This window comes from Solanum dulcamara, chromosome 8 (genome assembly GCF_947179165.1).
Source record: "Solanum dulcamara chromosome 8, daSolDulc1.2, whole genome shotgun sequence".
In the NCBI taxonomy this organism is placed as follows: Eukaryota; Viridiplantae; Streptophyta; class Magnoliopsida; order Solanales; family Solanaceae; genus Solanum; species Solanum dulcamara.
In genome coordinates this window covers 78945059-78961395 of record NC_077244.1, presented here as the reverse complement: position 1 = coordinate 78961395, position 16337 = coordinate 78945059, and the positions used below count along the sequence as shown (strand labels likewise).

Genomic DNA, 16337 nt, shown 5'->3' with positions numbered 1-16337 from the left:
ATAACCCAAAACGCATGTGTATGCTATTCAAATAGAAAAGTAATGGTGATTGGCATATAACCATTATACTCCAGAGAAATTTGTAGAACTGTCCGTCCCATTAATTTGCCAGAGATCATCGTCCATTAATTGTCGTAGTACTCATTTCAGTACTACTTTTTGGACCATGTTATCAAGGATTTTCTACATCTAGTAAATAGATACTGATTATCTAAAGTATGAAAGTTGGAAGTACTCTTCGATGAAATCCCAATATTACAACATACACCGCAGTCCTTACCCCCCCCCCCCCCTACACCTTGAAGGTAAAGACTGTTTCCGATAAACCTCAACTCAAGGAAAAAACACATTCCAAAGCAGTATAGATGAGACCCCAATAATATTGTGGATAATTGAGATCTATACATCTCATAAATCCGGCAATGTAGTTATAATCTTGTTGTGGAAGAGATTTAATCACATGGCTGGCGTCGCAACTGAACTTTATACGCTACATTAAACGTCATAACAAATCTGGAATTGCAATTAGAGACGAGTGCAATAATACCCACTTGCTGTACACTTTACATCATGTTCTACATTTAATCAAAGAATAAAAATGAACCTAAATCTCTACATCAGAGGTCAGCTTGAATTGGCCTGGTCAGCGCCCTTACAAAGTTCGCACGTGTCTCAGGTAATATACGTTGAATCAATTGTGAATACCTACATGTAACGAGGTTATAGCGTGTTAATACACAGTAGCATATTTGTTTAGGATATCTTTTTTTCTTCCAAGGAATGGTGCAGCAAAAGGATAGGAATCTGGACATACCATGGAATGACACTTAATTTGTCGAACTTCTCCAATGTGAAGACAATGCAAGCATTTCTTAATGACAACGCATTGAAAGCCTCTGATAACTCAAACATCAGAGAGACATTTTCCACTGAGATATCCTACAGAAAAGATGAGAAATTTTCAGGGGAAGCCCAACATAAAGCCTCCTCAAAGATAGAAAGGTCCCTAGCACTCACCTGTGCAATTGCGCACTCGCACAGACGCTTAAGGCCCTCGAGAAGATATTGATCAGCAGCCCTTAGAAGATCCTGTGCAACATCCATATTAACATCAACAGATCCCGTGTATATGTACCTGCAAACAAGAAACATTCCTCTCTTGAATATTGCTAGATTGATTTGTATAACCTAAATTCCACATGTGACAGATTAAACAGCATTGCACCTCATCATCAACTCAAAAACATTCCATGGAATGTTAGGAATCTCTATATCTTTGGCGTCTCTCTCCTGCAATGAATAGATAACAGATCATCAGAGTTTTGTACTCCACATTTGTGCATTCAGCCACGTCACATGACACATGCTTGCAACATTTCAAATAAACATGTTTGCCTTTAGCAATTTTGCAAGACCATTTGATAGTCAGTTTAAATTTGTCAAGAGGGAAAGTTAATCAGTCGAAGAAAACTTTGGGGACAAAAACAGCTTCCTCTCGTGTTGCTAATGATCAGTTTAGAAACCAATAAACCTAAAAGTAAAAGCAAAAACCTTTATGACATCAATTCTACTTACCCTGTAGCCACCATCAAACATTGCTCGAAATGCATCAGAAGAAGCAAGTAAACAAATTCTGTGGGCATAAAACCGTTTGCCTGGTGAAGGACCAAAAAATCATCAAGATACATCATGATACAAAGAAAACAATATTTGAATCAAAAACTGCTGCTACCTTCAACTAAAAATGTCACATCAGATAGTGTAGAATTATTTACATACTGCTCACCCAGATAGACCTGCATTAAAGAAATGCACAAGGAAATAAGGAAAAGAGATGTAATATAGGATCAAATGCATTGTCTAATTACTGCACCATGAATGGTTATAAACAACCTATAAGTCATTGAGAAAAAAAGACAGAAAGGCAAAGGCAGACATACAAACTAGCAAACATGAAAAGCTCAGATGACAGTATTAATTGATGAAGAAAGTGAACATCCAGTAAACTGTGGTGAAAACAGCCTGTGGAATCTGTCAACATGGATAAGCAGAGCCCTCATATTGCCTAATTGATTCTCAGAATACACCAATCATGCCAGCAATTAAGGGTCAGTCAGTGAAGTTTTCAGAACTCTAACTGTTTTGTATTACTAAGAGCATAGAACAATTGACAAGGTTATAGACCTGAACAAATGATCGACAGGAAGACCAAGCCTTGGTATACACACCCTCCCAGAAACAAAAAAAATAACGCTCAGTGAAGCAAATTTAGCATATCAAGAGAGGGTTCTAAGGTCTTCTACCCATCTCAGCATAACAGATACCATCCAAGAACAAATAAAAAGCATATCATACTCTAATTAGATGCTCTCCCATAATAAGCATGGTATAAACAGCAGCATATAACACTACAAGGGTCACAATGTGAGAAGCAAACGGAACCACAAATCGACATGTAAATTTGACAAAGAAAAATCAAGATGGGAAGAAACTGTACAACCAGAGTTTTTATGCAGTAATTCAATTTTTTGGTAAAGTGGACATTGTATTAAACTTGCATGACAGCTACATTATAACTTTCAAGTCTTGAGGTAACACTAGCAAAAAGTGGTTTGACATATAAACTATAAAGTAAATGGTAAAAGCTTCACAAATCATCATAATCAATGATTAGTTTTGAACATCAGTCAGTTCAGGGAACATCCTCGAAATGCTTGATGATAATATGAACATAGCTTAATGTTAACTCAATGGGAGAAGCACCAAATGTAACAGTGAAAAATTAAATTAAAAAAAAACATAAACAGCTAAGAGACTAGTATTACTCATGTTAGAACTTAGAAGCAAAAACTTTGACAGAGTATTAGCATTAAACTGCGAGCAAACCTGAGGTGTAGGAGATGGAGGAGCTGCATCGACAGGTGAAAGTGAGCTAGCTTTGTTAGCCAACTTGCATAAAGCTACAGACCCATCTCTTTGGTGCTTCAAGTTTGTTGATGCTAGAAGCTCTAAAAGGAATTCCAATCCTACAAGAACATAGTCCACACAGTGGACAAATTGTCACAGCTTAACCAATACACCGAGAAAAAATCATTCTGAGTATAGGTACAGAACACATACCACCATTATCAATAAATATTGTCTTTTGGTCATCTGGTGAACAAAGATGGGCAAGCACCAGAGCAACTCGTCTTTGAATAACCTTTTCCCCAACACGCATCAAATACAACAAATGGCCTAATACCTGCAAAAGACGGAAAAAGGTTTGAGATATAACCATCAGTAACCTATAAGACTTAAAAAAGAAATTTGCCATATTGAAGGGACAAGAAGGAACTGGACAATGGGAGATACACCATATTTCATAGCTAGAAAAAACAAAATAACCTTGCATTTTTCAGCAAAAGAAATGTATTCATTGAGTTTTCATATAAAAAAATTGTTCACTGCCAATAAATAAAGTATGCATCAGCAAATTCCTTGCAACAAATAGAAACTCACTCGTCCATGAATCTTCTCTTCCAATCTTTTCAATGTCTTCGCTACACAATCTCTAGTTGGCTGAAAAATGAGGTGAACAACATCAAGGCTCATGGCAAAGAATTAAGAATAATGAGAAAAGCACCATAATTTTATGAAATTGTTTGTCCTTTGAATAATACTTGGCACAAAATAACGATTACGGGAAGAAAAAAGGAATCATACTTGGACAATAAATTCTCCATCCTGAAGCTTTTGAACACCTCCAACCTTTACAAGATCTGTAACATTATCCTATCGCAGAAAGTTGCACCAAGTCAGATGAGATGTAACACGTGGTTACAAATGAAATCTGTTTACAATAACAGTATTGTGATTGGATTAGATGTAACACCTCATTATCAGCAAGCCCATAAAGAGCAAATGCAGCATTATGTTGCAAGGATCCATTTTTTGAATCAAGAAGCTTCAGTAATGGGACTATTCCACCGCAATGAGCAATACCAACCTGATTGTGTGTGTCCTGAACATCATGGAACCAATAAACCCAATCAACTAGAATGCATGGTAGAGAATTCTCAAATCATATGAAATCCTAAATTGTTAGATAGAGCACATATCTATGTACTTAATTATGTCTTCAACACACCTCTTTTCGTGCGAGGATGATTCTTTTTTCATGAGTCAAGCAGATGAAAATACATTTTTTCAATAATGGGCGGCGATGAGACTCGAACCCAAGGTCCTGCCCTGATATCATGAAGTGTAGAGTCCACTTCTATTTATTTAATTATATATTTAACATGTAGATTATTGAGTATATGAACGAAATGAGCTAGTACAGAAAAAATTTCATATAGTTTGGACTGATTTGTAGCTAATTGACTGAGAAAGAAAGAAATGAAGAACCCAATGTCCTGGCACTTTCCAGTCGTACTGTACTATAATTAAAGGGGGAGAAGGGGGGGGGGGGGAGCTCCAAGCTTTGGCCCTTCAGGGGAACCGACTCCCTCCTTCCTTGCGGAGGACGAATCAAGGCCTGAAGTTCACTCATTATTATGATATAATCACAAAGATGGCATTATCCCTTCAGAAAATTATACTGCCCAATAGAAAAGTGTAAATGCCAAACAACAACAATTTATACTACTTTAGGGAGACCTGTCCAACAACATATAATATTTGAAGACATGAAGCAAGACGCACTCGAACAGCAAAACAGCATTTTTTGTTTTTTCATAAGTAACAACAAGATAGTGAATCTAACTGTTAATTGTCCATACATGTGTGCCATGAAAGGAAAATATGTCAGTCTTGAATTGAAACCACTCATCGAACAGAACAACTACTCACAATCATGATTCCATGTTTTATCATTTATGTTACTCCTGAGTAACAAGTTATGTTTAAAAAGTGGGTAAGCCAATATGTAAGATAATCCAGCATTTTAATACATGTAAACAAACCAAAAACAAGTAATCAAGTGTCCATTCAAGATCTATCATCCAAATATACAAGCCAATCAATCAACAAAACCTCAATCCTAAAGGGGTCGCCCATATGAATCTTCTGTAATCTTTCCCCTCCATCAAGGGACAAGTCATGCCAATTCATCATCAGACATACAAGTGAAAGAAAAAGTAAATTCTTGAATTAAGCTCGCAGAACAATTAGAAAAACATGGTCTAATTGGAACAACTACTACGAAAATATTCATTTCGTATAGGGTTTGATTGGAAAAGGGGCTAAGACCATGACAAAGATGCCACAAGCACGTATCATACTTGAAAACAACCTCAATAATCATGAAAGGTAAGTTCACGATCATCAACTATTGAGACAAGTAATGCCAGAAAAAAAATCTGAATGGTTAATGCCAGAAAATAAATCTGAATGGTAAGTAATCAGAGAAATAATGGCCCAGGGACAACTACTAACAGAACAGAAGAATTACTTGATAACCACGAGAAACAAAGTACCCTAAAGAAGTTCTGTAAGGATTTCAAGTCACCTGTGCCAACCTTCCAAGGGCAAAGGCTGACATTTCCCTAAGCTGAGCATCCAGAGATTGGAGCATCTCAATCAGTGGTGGTACAGCACCTCTTTGCACAATGTGAATCTGCAAACCATCAGATAAAAAATTAAAGCATAAATCAGATTAAGTTGCTTTAAATGCCAATAAATCAAGAATTTTACTACTCTTTATGACATTAATAGAGTACAGTAGTTTCATCAACCTTACAGTCTGAGTCTGTTGCTGCAAATTGTCCAAGCAATAAAGCTGCTTCCCTTTGGCTTTCCGAACAGGAGGAACTATCATATAAAAAGGCTTATTTCAGAAGCCATCAAGAGGAAAAAAAATAAAAAATAGTAACACGTCTACGCCCATTAGATGGAACTCTGCAAATGATAAGCATCTATGGAACAGAAGTTGTACATGACCAGCCACTCAAAAATTATAAGATCCAGCAATACCTAAGTAACCCAATGACAGGTTGTAAAGCTCCAGCAAGAAGAACGTCCTTTTTGATATTTGGTGATGAGTGCACCAAGTTTCCTATAACTCCAACCTGACATCCCACAATTTTATTATGTCTAACTATGTCTACCACTTGAAGCATGACTGTGACTTTATAGCTAATTACATATAGAAACAAAAAAAGAGCTAGTCATATGAACTTGTGAAATGATGCCTAACCGCTTCATAGTGTATTGCAGTATCTTCAGACCGTAGCATTAGAATAAGAGTAGGGAGTGCATTGCATTCAACAATCTGAAATCAATTCAGATATAAATTATCCTAATAGAACAGATAACACAAGAAGTTCAGAGATACTTGTAGAAACCGGAATAAAGCCACTAGCCTGATTTTTGTTCTCATCATTTTTAAATGCCAAAGTTCGCAAGGCTCCTGCAGCTGCTCTTTGCACCTTTGCATCAGAGAACTCAAGCAATTCGACAAGTGGAGGAATACCACCCTCAATCCTTCACATACAAAATAGAGATGAAGTGTGAAAACAAGTCCTCTTTTGATTTGTTGTAATGACCAAAATTTAACAAATAAACTAACCTAACACGAGTTTTGATGCTACTATTTTCATGGGCAAGATTAGTGATTGCATCAACTGCTCTCCGGATAACACCATTGACAGCACGAGAGTTTTGTGCAGTTTTGTGCCTCTTCAGCAGATCCACAAGATGAGGTAGAGCTCCAGCATCAACAATAAGTTGCTGGTGCTCCGGCTGTCAGACACAGAAACAGTTAAAAACACCTTCATCTAAATTATAAACCAACGAAGGGCCTTATAGGATAGACTAGAATTCCAAACTCCTATTGAGAGACAAAGAATTGATAGGAAACACGAATATCCGATCATTTTGGTACCAATCCTTATTAATGAAATTGTTCATCTTCTTCACAATGGCAAGAGAGTGCACAAATAGACCAAATGGTACATGCAATATACAGGTAAAATTAAAGTACTAATTAACGTGGAATGCATTCAATAACAAAAGAAAGATCCTATTGTATAAGCTAGTTCATGTACTCAATAATAAAATAGCTCCTATTGCATAAGCAAGCTCCTGTGTATGCTGAAGTGTGGATAGTGTGGAATAATTCAAAGAACCATCTGCCCTAATAGTGAAAATTGCCTTCTCATATGTGCTTAAGAGAATAAATATGATTTAATACTAACTTTTATGGCAAGAAGCCCAAGCGTAAAAGCACTTCCTTTCTCGACCTCATGCTCATAAGGCATCTGTCCACCATCTCCTTCACTCCCAAGGGATGGCACTTGAAGATGCTTCACCAAAGCTGGAACAGCACCACAGTCTACAACCACATTCACAATTTCCTCTGCAACACAAAAATCCTCAAATATCAAAAACCAACTTTCAGGCCCAAACTGATTGAAATAAACCAATTCAACTCTTTGCATGTGCTTCCCAGAACATTCAGCACTCTATAAGAACTTTGACTAACATTCATAATGGAATTTTTCTTCTAATACAGTACTTATCGTGATGCTTTTGGATATCTAACTCCAGATAGACAGAAATGTACATGAAATATTCTGATCCGCTAGAAATGAAAATGAAACGAGATGTTGAGTTACCGTTCTTAGCTAACTCGGAGAGGACATGAATAGCACGCTTGGCAGAGGCACGATCTGATTCCGTGGAAGAGAAAGTAGATTCGAGAATCTCCACCTGCGTCCGAACCTCAGGAGCGAGATCTTGATGAGCATCATCATCGTGAGAAGATGGAGAAGAGACTTTACGATCGTCTTGGAAATCTTCTTCGAGCTTTCTCTTCAAGCTTCTCCTCCCGGAACTCGAAGATTGTTTGCTCCGCTTTGCTTGGCTCTCCATGGAAGAGTGGGATGGAGAGAGGAGTGGTGGTGGTGGTGGTAGTGGTGGTGCAACAGAGCGAGAGTGTGACACAGTGCAATGAGTGTGTGTAGTGCGTGTGGGGTAGTTTAGGGATATATAAATGTTAATCCTCTCTACTTTGTTTTACTTTGAGTTGAAAAAAAGTGACGGCGTTTAGATTTTTATTCTTACGTGAGTTGGGTAGACGGCGTTTATTTTTAAAAACACAGTTTGCTGTCTCCCGCCATTATTTCCGTTATTACAGCGAGAGAGTCTTCTAGACGGCCCAAAAGTCCAGAATACACAAAACCCAATTCGGCTCCTTTGGGCTGGTCAAGTCGTGGGCTTTAGTCCTTTGACAGTTTTTTTTACTAAATCATGCAAATGTCCCCTCTTTTAGATAATCATTTAATTTTTATTCTTATTTTTAAGAATTATGCAAATATATCCTTGAAAAAGTATTCATTTTGATTGGGATTTAATATTTTGATGTCATATAAACCCTAACGTATTCTTATAAAAATTCACTTTTGCTCAAAAGAAAATTTTAGAATGTGGTCTAAAAAGTTCATAAATCCCCAAAATATATATATATATATATATATATGGTTATTTATGAAATAATTATTCCAAAAGAAAAGAACCCGGGTGAGGATTGTTTGATTCGTAAACAAATTATATCATGATTATAATTTCATAAAAAGAATTTATCCATATATACCTATTTACCAAATTAATCCCTTAAAAGATTATACTACAAGAGAAATATATGTTGTATAACTTCGAATATACAACTCACATAAGTTGTATACCATATGGACTATTGAATCACATTGTGAATTGTATACATAGTTTGTGGTGGATCTAAAAATGTTCATGCCTTGCTTGTTTATTTTGTTGAAGTAAAATTATATAATCATGTTATACCTCTATATTATTCGTATGTGGTTTATATTCTTCTTTATGATTCAGCAGGTTTGAACTTCAAAGTTCAAAGTCATGAAGAGCCATCTGGATATGAAAAGTTGGAATGCCATTTTTTTGCTTTATATTTGATCATTTGTATTATTTTATTTACTTACTCCTTTTATCTGGTTTGTAATAATCTTGTAAACTATATTTTATATAATAATGAAAAATTGGGGATAGTCTAAGGGAAGGGGAACTATGTGCTATTTGTATTTTTATTTTTTTTTTACCTTAACTTGTGTGTATGTGTTATAAGACTTGTTTGATCATAGCCATTATGTTTAGATTAATTTTAAATATGATTTTTAAGTTCATTTCTATGGATATTTGTTTGATTAAAATCGGACTAAATTTAGTAAGACTAATTCAATTTTAATATTGCCCATAGTAATGATTTGCCTAACTTGTACATGTTTACATTTGTCTAGTTTAAACTAAAGTCACTAACCCATATTATTAGAATAATTATTTAAATAATCAAGTTTACATTAGAACATGTGTGTTATTTAGAAATCATGACTATATGATTTAATCTCCTATATGTTAATCACATAGAAACCATGTTTAATGTAGTGTGTTGTTACATATTTGTCAATCTATAAATCATACCTATAGTTTAATAAATATTTCATCATTTAGAAATGATGACTATAGGATTTAAATAAACACTTATCATGTTATTTCATTTGAAGCATGCCTATAGCTTTAAATGAATTTTCAACATGTTATATTGTCTAAAAATCATGTTCATAGGCTTTAATAATAATTTTCAGCATCTTAATTAATTAGAAATCATGCCTATAGGACTTTAATAAGCTTCTCCTCCTATTATCATATAGAAGTCGTGCCTACGAGATTTTCATAAATATTTCCAACATGTTACATTGTCTAAAAACCATGTTCATAGGCTTTAATAATAATTCTTATCATGTTAATTGGCATAGAAATCATGCCTTTAGAATTTTAATAAATGTTTGCTTTAATATACACAGAAGACATGTTTATAAAATTTTAATAAGTTTTCATCCTCTTACTTCTATTAGAGATTTTGCCTATAGAATTTTAATAAACTAATAATTTATGGATCGTGCCTATTTTACTCACTATATTTTCAGCATGCTATTAACTAAAAATCAGGTTAATAGGATTTTATAAACACTATTAGTTAATAACTAAATTGTCAAGCATGACTTCTTTTATTATAATCACCTTAGTAATTAAAATTGCCCTCATATGTCTAAATAATGAAACTTGCCTCCGTGTTATTCAAGTTTTTATATTTATGATACATATGTCTGATTGTATTCCCTCACATGATAATTTTTATGACTTTCCACTATTTATCTGTGTTTTCAAGCATGCTAATTAATTAATCTAGAGGCTTACTTGAGATTCTATGTGTTAACTGATCGTCCTATCTGTTTTATTTGACGATATGTTTAATTAGGATGTCTATATTTTTGTTAGTCTAAAACTATCCTAATAGTACGTCCAATGCCTCTTGGACATTAAGTTGGGACGTTAGACACCTTTAGGACGTTAGTTTTTATTATTTCTTTTAGATCGCTTTAGAATTATAATAATAAATAAATCTATGAGGGGTAGGGCTAAGTAGGTCCTTCGAAAATGATGGAAGTCGACTCGAGTAGAAAAATGACAAAACACTATATTTTTGTCTTCCGATTAATAAGCCGGCGTTGATCCGAAGAATATGAATACATAAATATTTTTATTCCGTCTACCTTTTGAATATTTTCGTTTGTATATATTTGAGGTAGTTTAATGTTTTAAAAAAACAACTGAATGGTTCTTTTTTAGGCATCACTGATTTTATTACTTTCGCTTGCCTTTATTCTCATTTAATTAGTTGGTGATATTTATTTATCTTATATTAATTCTAACATTAATTGTTTAGTTCTAACTTAATTAAATCCCCTAAAGAGAAACCATTCTTTATGACCGTTTGTTCCATGTAATTGATTTATTTAAATTGTCCATCCTTTATTTAATCATTTTTATACCAAGCTTATTTCTCTTATAAACTATCTCAAATGTTTTAAAGTTTATATTCCTTTCAAATTGTTCAATGCCTCGTTTATTGTTAAACACGTTTTTCCAAAGTTAGTCAAAAATAAGAGTTTTCAAATCGCCGGATAACCGCGCGTTAGCGGCCACTTTGAATGCTTAATACCTTCTCAAAGTGGAAATAAGAACCTCATACCTTTTTTTTGAATTTTTAAGACTTAAATCTGTTAGGGTCTTTTAAATTAAGTTTTCTTAATTTCTTTAAAAAATTAAGTGGCGATTCTTCTTTCCTAAATTTGATTTTTTTTCTCTATAAAGTTGAAATTAATTTTAAACCGTCTATTTTCGACGTAACAACTATAGCTACGAATTGTAATTAGCAAACTATAGTTATAGAGCATAGTTAAGATATTTTTGAGTGACTATATGCGAAAATTCCTCGAATATTATTCTAATTGAAATGTGCTAGACCTAAATGGAAAAAATAATGTGTCATAACCTAATTAACCCGTTCAACTCTTACCATTTTAATTGCTTGAGGTTATCATAAAATACTATACACTTTTAAATTCCGAATCCTTCTCTAATTAAATACACTTTTTAATGCAAATTAAAGGTTTGAGTTGTTTATTTATTCACGTGTAAAACCTCTGTTAGCTCCTAGAAATGCATGCAGTGAACACTTTGAATTTCAGCTAAATTCCTCAATTTCATCACTCACTACAACAATAATAGGGGATATATTACAATATCCCCCCAAAACAGAATAACATGCTACGCGTAACTCTACGAGTTCCATTTTATTTTCCTAAGATCAAGAACAATAGAATATGTTTCCTGTCTGCCTCTGCATGTATGCCAAGCGGTTTTCTATGAATATAATTGAAGAATGCATATATATATATCATTTTGTAAACTGTGTATTCAGCAAAGTTTCCTAGTTTCATAAATCCATGACTTGGACAATATCAAGAAATGAATATACTAATTAACAGTAGCTGCATTTTCTAGTTGAATTGTTTTCTAACCTCTCTGCATCTACAAAATGCAGCACATTGCAATCATGTATACGAGATCATCCAAAAGAAGGGGTAATTCATGTCAATTAGTTAAGATCCACTTTTATCATAAAAAATAAGATTTATTTTGTGAACGCAATGTCCACCAACAAAAATGAATACACAGAGGAGGACGGGTCATCTGTCACACGTATGTCCAGTGTTCTTTTTACACGACATGTTATAATTCTATGAGCATCTTTCTATGGTTTTCTAGTCTCAGAACCGAATTTCTGCTACGTCTTCGTACAATAAAATAAGCATAAACAATATAATATATCCGTTACTATACAATAAGTATAATAAACATTTAATAAATCTCTTTTAGATACTAGTCGAATATCATAAGCATAAACAATGTTAAAAAATAGATGCAATGGAGACATGCATTTATTGTCGACAATGGAGTAAATCATTTGAGACCACCAAAGGGCAAGGGGGGCCAACACACATTTCCACACAAACTACCACCAAGGGCAAGGGGGCAACACACATTTCCACACAATAACTTTCCATCCCCCCATGTGTCTCCATATATATATATATATATAAATATCATGCACACGCGTGACTAATTAATTCTCTCTCTCTCCCTCTTTCGTACATACACAAATGTGTATATATCGTATGTACGATTACTTGACGTTTTGACTTGACGGACTCCTGTTAATTAGAAATATATTTTACTAAATTAATTTTACTAATAATATTTTAAAATTTTAAATTTGGCTATTTTTACTTTATAATATAATTATTTAATAATATTGAAAAAGGTAATACAACTCTCTTAACTTGCTAAAATATATGAGCAACTAAAATAAAACATCAATTATATAAACGAAGCGGAGGGAGTACAAGATTAATTATGACTTATGGTATTAGGTATACTGTAGCGGCGGAGTCAGAATTTTTGAAAAGTTAAAAATTAAATATGAAAAATAAACATAAAAATCAAAAAAAATTCAACATTTATTATATATATATAAACAACAATATTTTTCACAAAAAGAGGTCGGATGAATCCCTTTAGCTTTGATCTTCTACAATGAAGAGGTCGGATGAATCCCTTTAGCTTTGATCTTCACCCTTTTTGATTTATTTGCATTCTTATTTTTTTAAGAACAGTAAGTCTAGGGACCAATGAAGATTTTGTTGCTAACTTGAATTTGTTTAGAAAGAGCGAGATATTCAAAATTTTATAATATTTTATTTTTCTTCATCTTATTTTCGAATTATAATTATATTGTATTTCCACCAACAACCTATACAAGTATACAAGTATACAACTATACTACTGCTTAAGAAGAAGAAAAAAAATACTGCTTAATGTGCCAGGAGAACTTTGTCTGTGACGTAAATAACAATCTTTTTAATTAGTCGTCTTAACAAATTAGCAAACACTAAACATTCTTCCGTAATTAATATATATGTAATCCTCAATTTTGCGGACAATTCTACTGTTCAAAGAGTAATCTTGAGTTAAATTCACCTATGGTCCCCCTTGATATTAATATTCACTAATATAGCATTAAAGCTATTAAAAAAAATTAAAACCACCAAACTTTATCGAAAAACCAATTACGAAATTACTGTCATATTAAAATAATTGAATTTTACCATTATCATAACAACAAATTACTACTAAAATTTATCACTATAACGACAAAATCAAGGTGATTTTACTATTGTAGAAGGTAAATATTGGTGACTTCATTGTTATAGTTGGCAAAATTTAATTAATGTGGTAAAAATTATTTTATTACTTTACTATGGCGCATGCAGTGAATAAAAAGCTCATGAACTACAGGTGTTAACCTCAAGATTTCGGATGACAATTTTGACAACGTAAGTATAATTTGATAATATAGACTCCCAAACTTATCCACCGGAAAATTGGAGGTAGCTGGACATCAGGGACTTTCTTTCTTTTTTTTCATCTAGTGTTTCATATTTATATTGAAATCTGACTAATTCAAACTCGTCACGTATGAGAAAGAAGAGAAATATTCGAATTTTATTCTTTTATTTTCGAATTTAAATAATGTAAAAATGGATTGTAAATAGGCGAGGGGTCTAGGAGAGACATAATTGATTGCATTGATCTCGATAGCTATACCAGCCACGAAATTTAAAGAAACTAAAGAAGCATGCATCATATTGGACTATCTCTCTGTTTTGAGTTTCATACTGAAACTATTGGAAGTGTGAGTCTCATACATAAATTATCACTTATTAGTTTAAGAAACAAACCTCTCTCTTTTATTTCACTCTCATCATGGTGTGTGTACGACACTCTCTTTTTCATCTAAAAAAGTTGTCATATCACACTCCACATGGATAAAATATTCCACCTTAATTAAAAATTAAATAAAATATTAGAATTAGTTAAAAATAAAGATTAAAGTATTACTATCTCCCACCCAAAAAAAGTTATAAAATATTTTTATTATCTCACTCCACCACTTTCTCTCATCATACCCCCCCCCGCACTCCATTTTTTTAGTTTTATTTTGATTTATTAAGTTTCTTTTCTAAAAGTTTTCAAAAAAAATTCTTACTTCATCTCTTCCCCCTCCCCCCCACTTCAAATAATAATTTAGATATTTTTTTTTAAAAAATTCTATCCCGTACCATCTAACCCTTCTCTTTTAATTTTTTTTTCTCATTTTGTGTTAGATATATACATATGATTTTAGGAAAGTATTTTTTACTTGCTGCAAGACTTTTTTTTAAATAAAAATTTTATTTTTGTTATACTCGGTATGCAAATAGAAAAAATATTTTCTTAAAAATATATGTACATATCTAACACAAAACGAGAAAAATATATATAAGAAAATATAAATTAAGAGCGAGGGTTAGATGGGGTGGTATAATTTTATATTTTTAAAAAATAAAAATAATAATATTTTTTAGGAAAGAGTGTGGTTGGAGGTGAAATATAAATTTTATAAAAATATTTTATAAAAGAACTTTAAAAAATTTTAAAAAATAAAAGGACGGAGATTGTGGGAGAGGGGCAGGTGGTGCAGCGCGTGAGCAAAATATTTTAAATTTTATTTTTTTTTTTAAATAATTTCTTTTTTAAAAAGTAATTTCTTTTATAAAAAAATATTTTTTTTTTGGAGATAGAAATATTTAGTTTTAACTTTTAACTAATATTAATATTTTATTTAATTTTTATTAAGGTGAAATATTTTATTCATGTGACAGGATTTTTTTTTTTAAAAAAAGAGAGAGTTATTACATACACCATTGATGTATGTTTCTCAAACTAATAAATGATAATTTAGATATGAAACTTATATCTTCAATAATTTAAATATAAAACTAAAAAAATAAAATAATTTAAGCTTATTTTTGACACTTTATCTCTATGCTATTTTTTGAGTAAAGACAATAGAATCGACAGAAGAAAAGTTAGAAATGATGGTTAAATTTATTAATTAAATAATATATATTTTAGCTACTATGCCTGTACATGTCAGGAATCTCTCAAAAAATCACAAAATTCATAAATACTTCTTGTTCAATATTGTACCTACATTCTTGTTTTGATACTTATTACTTTGGCAGTTGCCCCTGTCTTTTCTATTAATTTCTTCCTTTTCCATAATTTAGCAAGATGACTCGAACTAAAGATACTAGTAGCAATTACTCTTTACTATGATAGTGTAAACTCTTAGGTTAATGACTAATTAATATATGGCCAACAACTACTTTTAATTGTTAAAAGTTGTGCAACTAGAGAAGTAGGTCTGCTTTCTCTTTAAGTTAATAGTTCAGAGGTTGGACTACTAACTAAATGATTCTTTGACGGGAAGAATAAAGAGTTACTAATTGTAGGGCTATGATATTAATAGGTATGTTTTCATCATATCAGACTAATTAGACTATTGAATTACACTGTTCAAAACTACCCCTTTAACTTTTTTTTCTATATTTGTATTAGTTGTGTTTTAGGTTTATGGTATCACTTTCACTATGTTAACATGTATATTTTGATATGGTCAGTCAATTAATAGTTATTATTTCATAAAGTCATTTTGTTCTTCTTGATTTCAATCTTTTTCAACAAAAAATGACTTTCTGAGATAATAACTATTTAATTGAGTGACAGTCTAAGAAATTAGCTTTGTTTAAAGTCTAATGGTACATACCCCATATAATGAAAATTAAAGGCCCATCTATTACTAGTATCTGGCATTAAAAAGAGTATATCTATTGTTACTCTTTATCTTTTCTGTTAATTATAGTTGTGCCAAACAACAATATAATCCTCAATTATAAGAGAGGTACACCTTTTAAAGATTAATTTAGATCAGAATCTACTAGATCAGCGTTTACTACTACTATTATTAGCATTCACTGCATTTCATATGTTATTTGTAGGCATATTTCACCATATATAGTGGAGAGTAGGTGTGTTCA

The 16337-nt window shown here is 32.5% G+C and overlaps 1 protein-coding gene across 1 annotated transcript; it reads right to left on the bottom strand.

Moving 5' to 3' along the window:
• Positions 1–311: 311 nt before the first annotated feature.
• LOC129899384 (ARM REPEAT PROTEIN INTERACTING WITH ABF2-like) lies at positions 312–7994 on the bottom strand. The gene is made up of 19 exons (XM_055974333.1): positions 7599–7994; positions 7179–7339; positions 6551–6723; positions 6345–6465; positions 6179–6253; positions 5956–6050; positions 5718–5793; positions 5492–5599; positions 3875–4003; positions 3706–3774; positions 3502–3561; positions 3121–3244; positions 2887–3026; positions 1733–1796; positions 1576–1655; positions 1226–1290; positions 1018–1135; positions 815–939; positions 312–705 (listed from the first exon to the last, which is right to left on the bottom strand). Exons 1-19 carry the CDS (start codon positions 7852–7854, stop codon positions 618–620), a joined length of 2127 nt encoding a protein of 708 aa, XP_055830308.1. The 5' UTR covers positions 7855–7994; the 3' UTR covers positions 312–617.
• Between the last annotated feature and the right edge of the window lie 8343 nt (positions 7995–16337).

What these genes read in the sequence shown, in the direction of transcription:
- LOC129899384 (XM_055974333.1), bottom strand. Translation starts at nt 7,854, where the DNA reads ATGGAGAGCCAAGCAAAGCGGAGCAAACAATCTTCGAGTTCCGGGAGG. An exon ending in TTGGGCTTCTTGCCATAAAA is followed by an intron (nt 6,724 to 7,178) that starts GTTAGTATTAAA and finishes TGTGTCTGACAG; the next exon opens with CCGGAGCACCAGCAACTTAT. An exon ending in CCTGTCATTGGGTTACTTAG is followed by an intron (nt 5,794 to 5,955) that starts GTATTGCTGGAT and finishes TTTATATGATAG; the next exon opens with TTCCTCCTGTTCGGAAAGCC.